At 42.2% G+C, this 16,377-nt stretch overlaps 1 protein-coding gene across 1 annotated transcript in view; it reads left to right on the top strand.

The window, feature by feature from the left end:
- Nucleotides 1-16,377, top strand: part of LOC122792853 (exostosin-1-like) — a 1,813,286-nt gene that overhangs the window by 264,031 nt on the left and 1,532,878 nt on the right. The window contains exon 3 of the mRNA XM_044060413.1: nucleotides 1,051-1,158. Coding sequence (XP_043916348.1) covers nucleotides 1,051-1,158 — 108 coding nt within the window. The remainder of the gene's footprint in view (nucleotides 1-1,050; nucleotides 1,159-16,377) is intronic.

The raw sequence follows: 16,377 nt of genomic DNA, 5'->3' as shown, positions 1-16,377 counted from the left end.
GAATTTTTTCCTAGGGAAAGAATTTGGTTGTCCGTTTCTGTAGCTTCGCTATTTTCAGCACTGTGGTGGAAAGTTAGGGGTTGGGTTCAGTTAAGTGTGTGATTGTGTGGACGTTAGGGCGGGGTATGTGAGTTTGGGTTAGGGAGCGGGTGAGGTAAGTGTGCGATAGTGATAGACTTTAGGGTTAGGGCGGGTATGTGAGTTAGGGCATGGGTGAGGTGAGTGTGCAATAGTGATGGACCTTAGGGTTAGGGTTTGGGTTAAGGATAGTGGATAGAAAGTACTGTATGTACAGTTTAGTGTAGGGTAAGATGTAGGATTTTAAGTGTATATGTGTGTGGATTGCTGTTTTTTTGGTGTGCTTGTATTGTGTGTGTGTTTCTCGGAACAGTGATTTTTTTCCCAGGGAAAAAAATCGCTGTTCTGTGCTTTCAATGTTTTTAAATTCCGTGGTTAGAAGTTTGAGGTTGTTGTATTTGATAATGTGCTGTTTCGATGAACTAATATAGACCCTTTAATAATGATCCAACGACAAATGCATACAGTTGCCTTGCTTGCATCATCTGTGCTGAATTTATTCATTTTATACACTCTTTTGTATGCCTCAGGAGTAAAGTGAATAAACTTTTCTTTACAAAAATAATGGTAGATACATACAAACTGTATTTTGGCAGAAGTTATGAAGGCAGCATCGACAGTCCCTTCAGGACACAGGGTACAAGTTTAACAACTTTGATCAAAGCAAGGACAGGGGAGAGGCCTTATGAAAGGAAACAGACAGACTAGAAGAGTGGTTGTTGATTCTGCTTTTAATATGATTTATTTTAGTAAGAACAAATTTGATATCATTTTGCTATATTAATGAAATAAAATAAAAGCAACTATCAAATGAATATCTGTCCCAATATTTATATTTTTGTACAAGCTTTACTTGGTGCTATTTATATTGTGCAGTGTTGACTTGGTGTTATTTAAGTGATATCTCTATATTGTGCAGTGTTGACTTGGTGTTATCTCTGTGGTGATATCTCTATGGTTCATTTCTTTCAGGCTGCTTGCATCCCTGTATTACTGAGCAATGGTTGGGAGCTGCCATTCTCTGAGATCATTGACTGGAGTAAAGCAGCCATTCTTGGAGATGAGAGGCTTCTACTTCAGGTATGAAAAGTGTTTTGGATTAAATCATATTTGTTGGGGTGGTCAGTAATTTAGTTCATGGCTATTTAAGGTACAGTGTGCACGTACTGCTCAACTGCCCAGAATTTTTCAGAAAGCTCACATTTTTATCTGCCATAAACAAGGTATACAATAGAAGGAGGAAACCAGTACAGAAAAAAGTAAAATCCCAAGAAGGGAAGACATCCCTGATCAGTATCAGCAAGAAACTATGATCCCTCATAAAATCATCCAAGGCTAGCTTTGAAAGAAAAATTGCCAAGGACTCCAAAGATAACCACAAGGCAATCTTTAGCTATGTCAAGAATCTAAGTGGCAATTCTCAGATCTGCTCGGAGTTAGTGTAGAATGCCACAAAATACACTGAACCGACGGATATCGCCAACATCCTGGCAGACAAGTTCAGTGCAAACTTCACCCCCAAAAGGACCCATAATCACGCCAGAAGAATATAGTGCCCCTGAAATCACAGACACTCAGTTTAAAACAGCCCTCTCCAAAGCCAAAAACACAGCATCAATGGGACTGGACGGTGTCCCAGGCTATGTCCTACATGAGCTCAAAAATAAACTAACTCCTCACCTAAACACACTTCACACTCAGCCTCTCCACAGGCTAAATGCCCATAGAGTGGCACACAGCAATGGTTATTCCACTCCACAAAGGTGGAGCCACAACAGACCCCGGCAACTATTGCCCTATAAGCCTGACTTGCTTGGTCTTCAAGGCTATGAAGCGCATCATCATGTATCTCATTAACAGAGACATTGGGAACCTCCAAACACTGCAGTTCGGCTTTGTTAAGTGCAGATCATGCTTCCTAAACCTGGTGGACTTCTTTGAGATAGTTACCAAGGCTATAGATGAGGGAAAGGTGGTCCACACAGCCTACCTAGACCTCGCAAAGGCCTTCAACACCATTCCCCATTCTGGTATTATAGACAAGCTCACCAGCCTGAACATAAACCCCTACGTCACAAGATGGGTTGCCAACTGGCTCATGGACAGAACCCACATGGTAAGAGTTGCGGGAGCTAGGTCTGACTCTTAACCGGTTACAAGTGGCGTTCCCCAGGGCTCAGTCTTAAGACCCCTCCTGTTCAGCATATACTTCTCAGAGGTACAGGCAAGCACAGGAGGACTATGGCTAACCAAGTTCGCAGACGACTGCAAACTAGGGGCTATAATTGACTCTCCGTCTGACACAGACATCCTCAAAAGGGTCTCACTGAGACAGATACCTGGTGTCAAAACCATGGCCTCAAGCTAAATGCCAAAAAGTGTATAGTCATCCCCTTTGGAGAAAGCAAATACCCACAAACTACCGCATAGGTGGTAGCTCCCTAAATATGGAAGACGTAATAAGGGATCTGGGGACCCAAGTAAATAGTAATCTCTCCTTTGATAATCACATTGCCAAAGTGGTTAGAAAATCCCTCTATGCGGCCCACCTAATCACAAAAGGGTTTGCATCCAGATAAAAAGAGGTCATTGTGCCCCTCTATGCATCACTCATCAGACCCATCATAGAATACAACACCCCAATTAGGATGTACCTTACAAGACACCTGCAACAGCTGGAAAGACCACAGAAGTATCTCACCAAGAGGATCACTGGCCTCAAACAGATGCCCTATGCAGCTGGACTGAAGAAACTCCATCTGTACTCAGTTGCATACTGCCTACTCAGAATTGATGGACATGCTCTACCTAAATAAAACCATATCCCCGCGGACCACATGCTTTAGAGATCTAAACCTCACCACAATAATAAATAGGACGTGCTGGAGGGATAGATTCCTGTCCCAGAGACTTCCCATGCTTTGGAACAAAATTCCAATCTACATTAGGCAGAACTCCTTGCTAAAATTCTTCAAGAGAAACATTGACGAGTGCATGGTAAACAGAAAGTTTACCCCGGGGATCACTTCAATGGCTCTGCTGGACAGAGGCATAGGAAACTAATCTAAGGGGGTGGCGAAAGCCAACACATTCTGGCTAGGCCTATAAATTGCTTTGGGCAGATAGCCTAGTACCTACCTATGAACCTATGAAAATTTTGATCTGTTCCTCATAAAATGTGTGGCTTTCTGACAAACCATGGATGACTGAAGTCAATAAATAATGACAGACATTTCGGTGTTGGACTTCATATCCTTCTGAAATTGCAAGCTAATGCAAAATATATTTTTGCACATTTTTACATTTATTTCTCTGTAGTTTAAGTTTATAAGAGCAGTATTAAAAACCTGTCCCTGAATTTGAGGCCTTTGTCCCTCATTATTTTTGCTTTGTCCAGAATTCTTGTGGTAAGAGGTGTTGTGCAAGGGATAGATGTGTAGTATGTTTATCACAAAATACTTGCATATGTTGTCTGGTACCCTTTTACTTCAAGGCAGAAGTTTCAGTTCAGATGTGCTTTTCCTCTAGAATCCAAAGTGAATCCAGCTATTGTTTCTGCAGATTTAGTCTGATTCTGTAATGAAATACCTTGCTGTGACCCTGAGGTTATTAGTTAATCTTTCTTGTCATAGTATTCTTCTGTGTGAGAAGTATGGGAAAAAAGCTATTCTAAAACACAAAGTTCAGTACTGCAGGCATGTACTATCAAAAGAAAATTATTCTTAGTTTTATTTTCCAGGGATCACGTCAGTCGCCCTGCTAGACAGGGGTCCAGGGAATTAAATACTGTGGGAAGAAATAGCCAGGGAATTGTTATGGCTAGGCTTGTATAGGCCCTAGGGCCGATAGCCTAGTACCAACCTATGAATCTATGATTAACTGTTCAAAAGTATTCCTACACTTGATCTAGATTTGCATAACACTGCATTTAATTTAACATGTAGTTTACTATAGTATTTTCTGCATTTGTTTTTTTTGTATATTTTTGTAGATCTTTTATATTTATACACAATATCTCCCTCATAACACAATTCAGTCAGTTCGCAGTTACTCAGAACACACGGTTGCCCTTACTCAGAAAATGGCTGAATATGGTGTGCATAAGCATTGTAGGATGTCTAAATATAAAACAGACCTTAAAGGTTGTAAATGGAAACACTACTTTAACTGGTGAAAAGAACTGAAAAATGTTAATGTTTCTCTGGACATGCTAATATTAAGACATGGAAATGATAAAGTGTTAAGGGAGTATTATGAAATCTGTTCTTAAACATTCAATGCCAACTAAACCACTGATGAAAATGTATAACTATATCAGATACCAATACAATTGTGGAAGTCGCAGACTTTCTCCATATTGTGAAAAATTATAAAAAAAAGTTATAATTTCAATGAACCAAATCTATTAACTTCTTTATTTGTAGACACCATTGGAGGTGCTAGGATATGAGGAAACACTCCACACAAACAAACACACACACACACACACACACACACACACACACACACACACACACACACACACACACACACACACACACACACACACACACACACACACACACACACACACAAATGTGCACACTTGTGGGTGCAAGCTCATAAGCAGAACCAGGAATATAACAATCACATGTATTGCAAATAAGAAGGGCACATTGAAGTTAAGGAAATCTGAACTGTATCTAAAATATGCAATACTTCTTCCTCTTTCATTGTTCCCAGTCTACCTGCTAGACAGAGGAAGGGGGTATTCCTAAAGAAATGGAATGGAGTTTTGCAGATGAAAAGGATATTTTGTAATTACTGAAAATTTGTCTTATGTGAAAGGAAAAAGTCCAAAACCTTGCGTTTCTGGCTACAGAGGGTGATGATGCTTTCCTTTTGTGATAGCTATGATGTTCACAACTGAAAAGGTGCATTTTGCAGTTAACAGAGTTTGACTGTGTAAAATAAACAAACAGATCAAAATGTGGAGGCCTTGTTAAGCACTCCTACTTTCCCTGATTGCACAGGAGAAGGGGTGAAGGTGTTCAGCTGAAGATGGCATACTGCAGTTTCAGGAGGGATAAGTGTATGCAGAGTATGGGAGTTTCTGGTTAAAGGCTTATTGTGCCTGCCTATTTGAACTGTTTCTTTCTGAAACTGGTACGCCTTGTTTGCTGTAGCATAGACTAAATTCAGACCTGCTGAATATAGCTTTGTTTGTATAATTTGAGCACTAATCCAGTCTATCCAGACCATCTTTTTTTTGGAGAAGTTTCCCCTGCACCCTAGTGGCAGGAGTGTGCAGTTAGAACTTGTCTGATCGAAGACTTCTGGAACGGGGCACAGTTTTTAGCTCTTTATTGGTTAATTGGTTAATTTGTTTAAATCAATTTGCTCATTTGCTACTGTTATATTAAAAAAATTACACTTTATGCATCGCCATTAAGCTAGGATTCTCGCCGGAATAAAGCCTGCTCTTCAAATTTTCCCTTAGAATGAGCCAGTTTTTTAGTTTTAGCGCTAAAATCTATTTCTTTGAGCTAAGCACTTGTTGAGAACTCGTAAGCACTAAATAAGCTACAAATTACTACAGCACTCAACTTTCCTCACTTGTCGAGAGGAAAACAGTTTTTAGAACTTAATAAATAAACACCTATCCAGGCATGTCTAAGGACCAGCTCCCAGTATTTTCTCCTGTCTACCTGATGAATCTGGGCATCTTGGGGCAATGCAGCAATTACCTCACATACACAGACAACCCTCACCTCCTACCACCCAACACTACAACCTGTGAGAGACGCACTTATATAGCCAAACTGGAAGCAAAGCTCTCTTCACCCAAGACTGGACTAGACAGTCAAGAGAAACTTGCACCATACCACACTCATTACATAGTCCCTCAAAACCTACACCACCAAAACACACACATAGAAACAGGAAACACACACCAACATTCACGGAGGCTCTCAATAAAATTCTGCTCAAGCAACAGAGACCTCCAAAGTAAAAACACAAGCAACCTCCACCCTCCAACACAAACCAAATGACACATAGCCCACAAACTCAGTGTGCCACTCAATCACAGCCCATAAGGCATAACAACGTACCCAACACTCTAGTCATAGGTGACTCTATAGTCAGGCAAACTGATGTTCCACTCACCAGGCTAAATAAGGAGAAAGTTACTGTCAGCTGCCTGTCGGGTGCTAGGATCCACCACATAATGCACGCTCTCAGGTCACTCCACAACAAGTACAAATATGACTCTGTCATTGTCCATGTTGGTGTGAATGACCTGAGACGTACCTCCCTGGACTACATGAAAAGAGACATGGAGGAGCTCTCTGAACTTGTAGCCCAGGCAGGTATGACCCTAGCCCTGAGTAGCATAATGCCATCACCCAGAATGATACCACAATACAAGGACAAAATGATTGACTTCAACAATTGGCTAAGCTTCTGGTGTCATTCTAAGGGGATCCAGTATCTGTTTTTCTGTCTGGGATGACATGATTGACAGACCACGATGCTTTGCCAGAGATGGCCTTCACCTGTTGCCCTTGGGATTCCGGATGCTGGCTAAGGCTCTTGCCACCCCTATAGTGCCTTTTTTAGGCAAGGTTCAAATGACAAATTCACCACCTTAAGAAGGCACAAGAAAGCAAAATCTGAGGGTAATGCTACTCAATGCTAGAAGTCTAAACCTCAAAATGCATTCACTCGAGGCACTCCTTAAAATGGATAACATCGACATCTGTGCAGTGACAGAGACCTGGTTCAAGGCTTCAGGGAGCACCCCTGCATTACCAGGCTATAATTCATACCACACCTTTCGGCTACCTAACCTGGGCCGAAACACTAAAGGTGGAAGCGTGTCCATATTCATTAAGGATATCCACACCTCCAGGCTAGTTGCTCAGCATAATGCATCAGAGATTATCCAAGTGCAACTAACTCTGGGCAAGACCGCAATCCAAACTGTAACTTGCTACAGATCCCCCACCATGCCCCAGGATTCCTACTCCTCATTTCTTGATACACTGGAAAATATTAGGGTACAATATGGGCAATTTCAACTACCCCACCACTTACTGGGAAAACTACTCATGTACCAACTCTTTTGCTCAACGTTTTCTGGAATTCATAAATCCCAATGCCTTGGATCAACTTATCCACACCCCCACTAGGGGCAGCAATATCCTAGACCTGGTCATTACCAACATGGGCGACTGGTGTTCCACACCAGAGGTCAATTCCTCATTGGTCACAAGCTAATCACCGTAGACATCCACATCCTGCCCCCACCCCCCATTAGGGAAACCACCGTAAAAAATTTCTCCAAGGCCAACTTCACGCTTCTTAAGACAGAAGTAGCAAACTTCATGACACCCATGCAGACTGACAATAGAGGTATGACTGCTGAATCCTACATAAATACACTTTATAAGCACTTACACGAGTGCATGGATCATGCTATCCCTAACAGAACCAAGATGCTATCCTCCAAAAAAAGAAAGGCAATCTGGTGGTCCCCTTCCATAAAGAAACTCTACAACAGAAGAAAGAAACTGTTGCAAAAAAGAGTAAAATCCCATGATTGGAGGAACTCCCTGGTCAGCCTCAGTAAGAAGCTGAGATCCCTCATAAAATCCTCCAAAGCTAGTTACCAAAACAAAATCGCCACTGATTCTAAAGACAACCACAAATCATTCTGGTTACCTAGTATATTCTCGGAAGCCGACAATGTAGAATCCGACATTGTTGACACGAAAAGAGCAAAAGTGCAGAACGTCGAACGGGTAAACGGAAATCTCAGTAAGGGGAGATTTCTGTTTACTTCAATGTAGCGCAGTCTCGGAGTTGGTATATTTAAGTAGAGGAGGGTGTGGGGGGTGCAGGGAGGCTCCCCCCCCCCTACCTACACCCTTTAGATTTTCTTTTTTTTTAATTTATTTTTCTCTGGACATTCAAAATTTTAATGGTTTGAGCATTAAAGGTCGACCTTTAGTGATTCGAACCATTAAACATTCGATGTTCTAATATAGACCCAAGCATTCTATAGCTATGTCAAGAATCTCAATGGCAACACTAAGAAATAAACAAAGTAAAACCACTCAAAAGCAGCAAATAGATGAAAGAAGCATGCAGAACAGCCCACCAGCAAAATCCAAGTTTATTTAAGCGCTTTTCGTCAAGTTTCAGACTTTATCAGAATAAAAATCTCGTGATCATGACAAACATATATACATCACCCCACCTAACCATTGGTCAATGTAATTACATCATTTCCTCAAAAAATTTTTTTTACAAAGTTAATAAAATTGTTAAAACTTGATATTCTTGCAAAAAATCTAATTAAAAATACAACTAGTAAACCTATAAAAAATACATTGATTTTAATTTTAAAACAGAACTCAAGGAAATTCTGTCATTAAGACCTGGTACTTGACAGGCATTAGTTTTGATCTGACATGTTAATTCCTTAAATTCTAGCCATTCATCTGTTGGTCCCCCTCTTGCTCCAAGGTCAATATGGTCTATGGCCCCAAACTTAAAAGTATGTGTGGGGCATGCAGAAATGTGCTTGTACAAAACACTGTTTATGTTTTTATTCCTGATGTCATACAGGTGTTGCCATTACATTGACCAATGGTTAGGTGGGGTGATGTATATATGTTTGTCATGATCGTGTGATTGTATTCTGATGAAGTCTGAAACTTGACGAAAAGCACTTAAATAAACTTGGATTTTGCAGGTGGTCTGTTCTGCACGCTTCTTTCATCTCTTTGCTGCTTTTCAATGGCAACACTTAGATCTGCTCTGAGTTACAGCACAATGGCACTAAATATACAGAACCAACTGATATTGCCAACATCCTGGCAGATAGGTTTAGTGCTAACTTTACCCCCCTCTCACCCCGTAAAGGGCCCATCTCTATACCAGAAGAATGCAAAGTTTCTGTAATCACAACTGCACAGGTAAAAAACATACTCTCCAAAGCCAAGAACACAGCATCCACAGGACCTGACAACCTCCCAGGCTGCATTCTACATGAGCTGCAGAATGAACTGGCACCCCACCTAAGCACCATGTTCAATCATAGCCTCACCTCAGTCTTTGTGTCCACTGAATGGCACACAGCAATGGTTATCCCACTCCACAAAGGGGGAGCCAGCACGGACCCCAGGAACTACCACCCCATTGGGCTAATGAGCCTGGTCTGCAAGGCCATGGGACATATCATCATGGATCTTATACACAAAGACATTGGTAATCTCCAAACTCTGGACCCCACCCAGTTCGGGTTTGTAAAAGGCAGATCATGTCTCCTAAACCTGACAGACTTCTTTGAAGCAGTCACCAAAGCCGTAGACGAGGGTAAGGTGGCTCATACAGCCTATCTAGATCTCGCCAAGGCTTTTGACACTATCCTCCACTCTGGAATTATAGATAAACTCAGTAAACTAGGTATAAATCCCTATGTAACAAGATGTGTTGCCAACTGGCTCACTGACAGAACCCACAATGTGAAAGTAGCAGACTCCAAATCTGACTTCAGACCAGTGACAAGTAGAGTACCACAGGGTTCAGTCCTGGGTCCTCTCCTGTTTAGTATCTACTTTTCTGAAGTACAGGCTAACACAGAAGGTCTTTGGCTAATGGAGTTCGCAAATAAAAGCAAACTAGGAGCCATAATCAAAACTCCTAACGATGTTGACATCCTACAAAAGGGCCTCATGGAGACAGATGCCTGGTGTCAAAGCCATGTCCTCAAGCTCAATGCCAAAAAGTGCATTGTCATCCCCTTTGGTAAAAACTCTGTACCCATGAACTACCATATAGGCGGTAGTCTACTTAACACCGAAAGTATGATAAGAGACCTTGGGACACAGGTGGACAGTAGTCTCTCCTTTGATAATCACATTGCCACAGTAGTCAGGAAATCTTTCTACATGGCACACCTCATCACAAAAGGTTTCTCATCCAGAAAAAAAGAGGTAATTGTTCCCCTCTACTTATCACTCATTAGACCTATTATAGAGTACAATGCCCCTTTTGGTATGTACCTTAGAAGACAACTATTTAAATTTATTGGCCATCCTACTGTATTCCATAGTACCAGAATACAAAAGTGACCACCCCTTTCAATCCATCTTGCTGTTTTAAAAATAGTAACTCTCCACTAAACCTTAACTTTTTAAACAAGTAAAACTTAAGTTACCTACTTTCACGTCTACCTTCTCTAGTGCATACTGCAGAGTGCAATTTTTTTCATCTTACTTTTAAGCATCCCTTTGACTAGCACTTTCTCTAATACCTGCTGGAAAGCACTAGGAAGCCTTAAACTGATACAAGCACTCAACTCTCCTTGTTAATAAGGAGAAATTAATAGTAGGCACTAAACAGCCTATAATTGCAAAGTACCTTGCTAAGTTAAGGGAAAACAGCTCCTGTACTTTACAAAAAAAAAGCATCAAACCAGGCATGTCCAAGGGTCAGCTTCCGGTGATTTCTCCTGTCCACCTGGTGTATCTGGGCATACTGGGGCAATGCAGCAATTGCCTCATGTACACAGACAACCCTCTCCTCCTACCACCCAACACTACAACCTGTGAGAGATGCACTTACATAGCCAAAATGGAAGCAAAGCTCTCTCCACCCAAGATTGTGCTAGACAGTCAAGAGGAGAAGGTTAACACCCACACTACACCTCAAGCAACACATAGCCCTTCTAAACCCACACCACCAACACCCACATAATAGCAACACTAAATCCACATATGCAGAGGCCCTTAACTGTAACCTGCCCAAGCAACAAGGACCTCTGAAGCTGAAATGCAAACAAACACCAATCACAACCAAAGTGTCACATAGTTCAAAACACCTGTGTGCCACCCAGCAACAGCCCCTAAGGCAAGACAATATACCTAACACTTTAGTCATAGGTGACTCTATAGTCCGGCACACTGATGTCCCTCTCACCAGGTTGAACAAGGAGAAAATTACAGTCAGCTGCCTGTCGGGTGCCAGGATCCACCACATAATGCATGCACTCAAGTCACTCCACAACAAGTACAAATATGACTCTGTCATTGTCCATATTGGAGTGAATGACTTGAGACGTACCTCCCTGGACTACATGAAAAGAGACCTGGAAGAGCTCTCGGATCATGTGGCCCAGGCAGGTATGACCCTAGCCCTGAGTAGCATCCTGCCTTTGCCCAGAATGATACCACAATATAAGGACAAAATGATTGACTTCAACAATTGGCTAAGCTTCTGGTGTCATTCAAAGGGGATCCAGTATCTGTCTGCCTGGGACGACATGATTGACAGACCACGATGCTTTGCTAGAGATGGTCTGCACCTGTTGCCTCTGGGATTCAGGTTACTGGCTAAGGCTCTTGCCACCCCTATAGTGCCTTTTTTAGGCAAAGTTCAAAGAACAAAACCACTACCATAACAGGTACAAGCATGCAAAATCTGAAGGTAATGCTACTCAATGCTAGAAGTCTAAACCTCAAAATGCACTCTCTCGAGGCACTCCTAAAAATGGAGAACATCGATATCTGTGCAGTAACTGAGACCTGGTTCAAGGCTCCAGAGAGCACCCCTGCAATACCAGGCTGCAACTCTTACCACACTTTTCGGCCACCAAAGCAGGACAAAAATACTAAAGGTGGAGGAGTGTCAATATTCACCAAGGATATTCACACCACCAGGCTAGTTGCCCAACACAATGCATCTGAAATTCTCCAGGTGCAACTAACACTAGGTAAGACTGCAATCCAAATTGTAGCTTGCTACAGATCCCCACCATACCCCAAGATTCTCACTACACCTTTCTAAACATACTGGAAAATATTAAGATAGAACCAAACACCCTAATACTGGGTGATTTTAACTACCCTGCCATTAACTGGGAAAGCTACTCATGTACCAACACCTTTGCCCAACGGTTCTTGGAATTCATAAATTCCAATGCCCTGGATCAACTAATCCATAGTCCCACCAGGGGCTCCAATATCCTAGACCTGGTCATTACCAACATGGGAAATCGATGCTCCACACCTATGGTCACGCTCTCGTTAGTCACATCTGACCATAAGCTAATCACCCTTAACATCCACATCCCACCCCCACCCCCCAGTAAGGAAACCTGCATAAAAAACTTCTCCAAAGCCAACTTCATGCTACTCAAGTCAGAAGTGACAAACTTCATGACATCCATGCAGACGGCAGCTGAAAGTTCAACTGCTGAATCCTACACTAAGGCACTGTACGAGCACATCCACTCATGCATAAATCGTGCCATCCCAAATAGAACCAAGATGCACTCATCCAAAAAAAAGAAGCCAATCTGGTGGTCCCCTGCCATAAACAAACTTTACAACAAAAGGAAGAAACTGTTGCAGAAAAGAGGAAAATCCCAGGATGCAAAAAACTTCCTTACCAGCCTCAGTAAGAAACTGAGATCCCTCATAAAATCCTCCAAAGCTAGTTACGAAAATAAAATTGCCAAAGATTCCAAAGACAACAACAAGGCATTCTATAACTATGTCAAGAATCTAAATGGGAATGCTCAGATCTGCTCTCAGCTAAAACAGAATGGCATTAAATATATTGATCCCAAGGATATTGCCAATATCCTGGCAGATCGATTCAGTGCCAACTTCACACCCCCTCTCACCCACTAAATGCCCCATCTCAATACCGGAAGATTGCCAAATTCTGGTAATAATGGCCACACAGATAAAAAACGCACTCTCCAAAGCTAAGAATACAGCATCCATGGGACCAGATGACATCCCGGGCTGTGTACTACATGAACTACAATATGAACTGGCACCTCACCTAAGTGTCATGTTTAATCATAGCCTCGCCTCAGGTTTCTTGCCCACTGAGTGGTGCACAGCTACAGTTATCCCACTCCACAAGGGGTGATCCACCTTGGATCCTGGAAACTACCGTCCCATCAGTCTGACAAGCTTTATCTGCAAGGCCATGGAGCGTATTATCATGAAACTTATAAACAAAGACATTGGCAACCTTCAAACACTGGACCCCACCCAGTTTGGGTTCGTGAAGGGCCGATCTTGTCTCCTGAACTTGACTGACCTCTTTGAATCAGTCTCCAGAGCCATGGACAAGGGTAAGGTGGTCCACACAGCCTATCTAGACCTTGCCAAGGCCTTTGACACCATCCCCCACTCTGGAATCATAGATAAACTTACTAAGCTGGGCATTAATCCCTACGTCACCCAATGGGTTGCTAACTGGCTTACTGATAGAACCCACACTGTAAAAGTAGCCAACTCCAAATCCAGCTCCAGACAAGTGACAAGTGGAGTACCTCAGGGTTCAGTCCTGGGACAGCTCTTGTTTGGCATCTACTTCTCTGAAGTACAGGCCAACACTAAGGGACTCTGGATAACAAAGTTTGCAGATGACTGCAAACTGAGAGCCATTATTGAATCCCCAAATGATGTGGATACTCTATAAAAGGGCCTTACAGAAACAGATGCTTGGTGCCAGAGCCATGGGCTCAAGCTCAATGCCAAGAAATGTATAGTTATCCCCTTTGGGAAAAAACATGTATCCGTGAATTACCATATAGGTGGCAGCACACTAAACACTGAAAGTTTGATAAGAGACTTAGGGACACAGGTGGACAGTGGTCTCACCTTCGATAACCACATCGCCACAACAGTCAGGAAATCCTTCTATGTGGCACGCCTCATCACTAAGGGCTTTTATCCAGAAAAAAGGAGGTCATTGTCCCACTGTACTCATCCCTCATTAGACCCATTATAGAATACAATGCCCCGTTTGGTATGTACCTCTCAAGACATCTGCAACAACTGGAAAGGCCACAGAAATACCTCACTAAAAGAATCACAGGCCTAAAGCAGATGCCCTACGCTGACCGCCTTAAAAAACTCCAGCTATACTCTGTCGCATATCATCTACTCAGAGGCGATCTTTGCTTAACATACAAGACCATGTCAAACCCAGAGCTGTTGGACATGCTACACTTAAAGAAATCCCAATCCCTCAGAGCCACACGCTCCAGGGATCTAAACCTTGTCATCACAATAAACAAAACATGCTGGAGGGATAGGTTCCTGACCCAGAGACTCACCAGACTCTGGAATAGATTGCCCATACATGTCAAGCAGAGTGCCTCTTTGGTCCTCTTCAAAAGGAACCTTGACGATTGGATGGGAGAAAGGAAATTCACCCCGGGGATCACGTCAGTCGCCCTGCTAGACAGGGGTCCAGGGAAGTAAATAATGTGGGAAGAAGTAGCCAGGGAATTGTTATGGCTAGGCTTTTATAGGCCCTAGGGCCGATAGCCTAGTACCAACCTATGAACCTATGAACATCTACAACAACTGGAAAGGCTGCAGAAAAACCTCACAAAGAGGATTACTGGCATCAAACAGATGCCCTACACAGACCGTCTCAAAAAACTCCAGCTTTACTCCATCTCATATCGCCTACTCAGAGGCGATCTCTGCCTAACATACAAAGCTATGTCAAACCCAGAGCTGTTGGACATGCTCCACTTAAAGAAATCCCAATCCCTCCGAGCTACATGCTCTAGGGACCTAAACCTTGTCACTACAATAAACAGAACATGCTGGAGGGATAGATTCCTGTCCCAGAGACTTCCCATACTCTGGAGCAAACTACCTATCTATATCAAACAAAGCTCCTCATTAGCACTCTTCAAGAAAAATCTTGATGACTGGATGGGAAATAGAAAATTCACCCCAGGGGATCATCTCTGTGGCTCTGCTCGACAGGAACACAGGAAAATAATTTTCTTGGGTGGCAAAAGTCAGGGTACCTTTTGGCTAGACTTATATAGGCCCTAGGGCCAATAGCCTACTACCTACCTATGAACCTATGATTATGAGAAGGCGTGCAGGGTGCTCCCATTGTTTGTAAATGTGTGCAGGGTGCTCCCACTGTTTGTAAGTGTATATAAAACAGAGAGTGAGAATGTGTGCAGGATGCTTCCACTGTTTGTAATTGTATATAAAACAGAGTGTGAGAATGTGTGCAGGGTGTTCCCACTATTTGTAAGTGTATATAGAACAGAGTGTGAGAATGTGTGCAGGGTGCTCCCACTATTTGTAAGTGTATATAGAACAGAGTGTGAAAATGTGTGCAGGGTGCTCCCACTATTTGTAAGTGTATATAGAACAGAGTGTGAGAATGTGTGCAGGGTGCTCCCACTATTTGTAAGTGTATATAGAACAAAGTGTGAGAATGTGTGCAGGGTGCTCCCATTGTTTTTAAGTGTATATAAAACAGACTGTGAGAATGTGTGCAGGGTACTCCACTGTTTCTGATGGCACAAATGATGGGGTAGTTTTTTATAGACAGAAAGGACTCCTTGTAGGTACTAAAATTGACTACAGGGGAACAAACAGTTGTATGTCCTCTGTCTGAAGGCTCCTCAAACACCAGAGCAGATAGTCACTTTTTTTGACCCGACAGAGTGATTGTGACACCTGTCTAATTTAGGCACTTTTTCTTTTTAATTTGATGATCAAGTCTTTAATAGATGTATCATTACCATAAGTGGGCTTACAGAGCTCTCAACTTTTACCAGCAGAATTTGGAACAAAGTAAAAATAAATAAATAATTAAATAAATAAAAAGCCCCAAATTAAGGACACGTTTTAAATGTTGGCTCTATTACCTTAGATATTCTCAAAATGATTTCTAATTTCAGAAAGAATGGAACAAAACTTTGAGCAACATCATGGGTGTCCCTACAAAACAGGGCCAGTGAGAGGGTTGAATGGGCAATTCCAGACAGTTAGTAGAATCAGTGAATAGATGAACAGTAGATGGTGGACTAGAAAACAACTACCTAAATTATAATTGAACACCAGACAGGACAGGCAGGATGGATCTAGAAGTCTGTCTATGCTAATCTGTCATGTCATACAAACCTGCATCCTCATCTCTTCCTAAAAGAGAAGTTAATAAGTAGAAAATGAATAGAAAGACTTGCCTTTGGGTTTAGATGTCATCATCTAAGTAACTGCTATCTAAGGAACGTCCAAAATTAGTCATCTGTCTTGCATGCCCACATCAGGTAAGATAGTTATTACCAAAGAATTCTAGGCGGGCTTGACAAATTGCTAACTTGAGATCTCTAACTATATCCTAGAAATAACCAAAAGACCCTCTCCTGATTACCTGTGTTACATGATATTAGGGTAGGGGGGACAAGTCTTGTTCTTCTGGAAATGGGGTTCCTACAACAAAGTCTTTCAAATGAATGATTACCAG

The sequence above is a fragment of the Protopterus annectens genome, chromosome 2.part0, assembly GCF_019279795.1.
Source record: "Protopterus annectens isolate FY-2018-M chromosome 2.part0, PAN1.0, whole genome shotgun sequence".
Lineage (NCBI taxonomy): Eukaryota > Metazoa > Chordata > Ceratodontiformes > Protopteridae > Protopterus > Protopterus annectens.
Note: the sequence above shows the minus strand (reverse complement) of the source record. Positions and strands in the feature narration are given on the sequence as shown.